The following is a 2,863-nucleotide window of genomic DNA, read 5'->3' as shown; positions in this document are numbered from 1 at the left end:
TTTGGTATGTTCCCCCCCCCCCACTGTAAAATTACTTTTTTTTTGTCTTTTGTACTAAAACAGAAAGATAAACTTTCAGGGAAATGTTACTTAATGATTTCAGCTATACATTACATATACAACTCCATAGCCTAGCAACAGCCATTGCTACACCATATTAACTTTAAATATTTTGCTTGGTGAGCTATTCCCAAATGTAGCAGATTGGAAGATTTCTGCTATCATTATGACTGTGGAATCATTGTTTGGTTTTCCTATGAAACAGATCTGTCACAGTATGAAGCTTTGTTTATTTTAAGGAACTAGTACACAATTACATTTCCACTCACGAGAGAATGCCACAGATGGAGCTAAAGTCAGGCTTTGACGGCACCGCAGGGCCCCGTGCTGGACCGACCCGCACCTCCTCTCAGACTGCACAGCCCTGGCTGGTGTCAGACGGTTTCATTTCCAGGGAGTTATTTTGCCCCCCAACTTCCCTCTTCACAGTTAGGGAGTTTTAATTCCTTCAAAGGCACACAACTTCCACCTTTTTTCCAGTGTTGCTCCTACGCCTGTGAATTCCTGTTTAAACATGCGTGGCAGTCTCATCAGCAGCATTTCGATTTCGTTTGCAGATATCTGTTGGAAAGGAAGAGAAGTCACTTTTGGAAAAAGAACTCAGCTTGCCCAGAGAAGGGAGGACAGCAATTGGGTGAGGATAGGCTTTTTCAGGAAGAGAAGCAACATTTAATTGTCTACTTGGCTGTCAATCAAGAAATGCCCTTACAAAAGGAGCATGAGTTAAGTGCTAGATGTGATTATCACTATCTCCTGAGCAGCTGCGGATGGTGGAGGGGTGGGGGGTGAGATGATGTGAGGGAAGTTATGTGATTCACTCATCATATGGCAGGGGCAGCCCTGGATGGCCAGCCCTACCCCAGTGAGTGTGTCCGTTTCAAAAAGGAGGTGGAAAGGACATTAAAGAGGGCTCAGAGCAAACTCATCCCAGCTCTGGAAAGCTACTGGTATCCTCATCCTCACGCATGAAGGGCAGCACTCTGATCTAACGCAGGAGGACCCGAGGGGTTTCTCGCTGCCCTAACTTCTTTCTCTTACAACGAAGTCTTAACATCCAATCATAAAATCCAAGTAGGTTTTTTAATACAATTTTTTCCTTCTCCCATGTTTTCTTTAAGGAGCTCTGCTGACCTAGTACCTTAGGCACTTGATTGCTAACCAGCAGGCTGGCGGTTCAAACCCACCAGCCACTTCCCAGAAGAAAAACTGGGCAATTTATGCCAGTAAAGCTTTACTGTCTGGGAAACCCAATGGAGTTCGCTATGAGTTGGAATCTACTGGATAGCAGTGGGGCAGTGGGTCATTTTTTTTTTTTTTTGGTAAGTTTTTTTTCTTGCATAAATTTTTACATCAATAATTAATTGTATTTTAAATAAAGAACACATCAGTCCATCTGCTCTAACAACTGTTGCTCTCAATTTTCCTCCTAATCCTGTGTGTGCATGGGTACTCAGGGAGCAGGGTGGGTTAGATTCTGGAATTTGGGGCCTGACATTTCTGTCTGAATCCTGCACCTACTGTTGCTATGAACTAAATGGCATCTAGCAAGATAAGTAGTCTCGCTAAGCCTCAGCAAATGGAAACAACTTTTAATAAAGATGTTGTGAAAATTACTGGCTTAGCACAGACATGGGCACACTGAAACGCTCATGGAAGTGGAGCTCTGTTACTTTTCATAGTGTGATCAGCATGTAGATACCATTTTAGAGTCTACATTTTACATAGAGCACTGTTGTTGTTGTTATTTGCCATCGAGTCGGCCCCGACTCATAGCAACCCCTCCTTGGGTTTCCGAGGCAGTATCACTACGAAGTAGGAATGCCCAACCTTCCTTCCGAGGAGTGGCTGGTGGGGCACATAAAGCACTAGTAAGATTCATTTCAAAATGAGACGGATAGCCAGAAATCAAACCCACTGCTCATTTAAAGTTCACCTGCAAAAGCTTTCATGAGATTTATTCAGTATTCCCAGATCTATGAACGAAAACTTTCACTGAATAGAGGCAGTGCTGAAAGTTGTGGGGGGGAAGTATTCTAACTTTTTTTTGTGTGAATTATTTTGAAATCTGAATGCATTTATATCCATTTTAGGATTATTCGATTCCCAGGTGAGCCCACATAAGCCTGTTTATCAGATAATTAAAAGTTCACAGAGATACTGGAAAGTGCATTTGCTTTGGAAGGGCACCCTGGGAAGCACTTTGACCAGCATTCCCACTTCATGCTCACACATCCTATAGGACACGCTGCACAGGTATGATGCTTGAGCTCCTTTTACCACTGAGGAACCCAGTGAGCTTCAGGAGGGCTGTTTCACCAACATGGTCTGAGCGCAGGGGAAGTACATGAGCGTGGCCTGGGGGTGGACTGGGTGTCGGGGCGTTTGGAGAACCCTCACGATGGTACACGGCTGCGGGTGGAGAACCTGGGTGCAGTGCTTGGTTTCTAATCACCAATTATTGGGGGTACTTGTTTAAAAAAGAAAAAAAAGAAAAAGAAAGAGAAAAAGGAAAGAAAAGAATCCTCAGCCTCTTCTCTGGAGATTTCTGACTCAGCCTGTCTGGGGTACAGCCCAGATAATCTATTTTTAACAACCCCCCCAGGTAATTCTTATGAGCAAGTATATTTGGGTTAAGAATGAGCAGGGCAGGTTTGGATTTTAATCTGGGCTAGGCTTCTTAACTAGTTGTGGGACCTGGGTGTCACTTAATGCCCGCAATTCTCAGTTCCTTCATGATTATAGCAAATAATAATCTCTCTTGTAATAGTGGGGATTACATGTAAAATGTAACATGATACCTAGC

General features: G+C 43.5%; 1 protein-coding gene across 1 annotated transcript in view; it reads right to left on the bottom strand.

The window, feature by feature from the left end:
- Nucleotides 1–489: 489 nt before the first annotated feature.
- ENOX1 (ecto-NOX disulfide-thiol exchanger 1) overlaps nt 490–2,863 on the bottom strand; it is a 365,674-nt gene continuing 363,300 nt past the window's right edge. Inside the window, exon 14 of the mRNA XM_007947826.2 lies at nt 490–621. Coding sequence (XP_007946017.1) covers nt 490–621 — 132 coding nt within the window. The remainder of the gene's footprint in view (nt 622–2,863) is intronic.

Source organism: Orycteropus afer, unplaced genomic scaffold (genome assembly GCF_000298275.1).
Source record: "Orycteropus afer afer isolate SDZICR_OR568_19922 unplaced genomic scaffold, OryAfe1.0 scaffold00194, whole genome shotgun sequence".
Classification (NCBI taxonomy): Eukaryota; Metazoa; Chordata; class Mammalia; order Tubulidentata; family Orycteropodidae; genus Orycteropus; species Orycteropus afer.
This window is presented reverse-complemented; position numbering and strand designations above follow the sequence as displayed.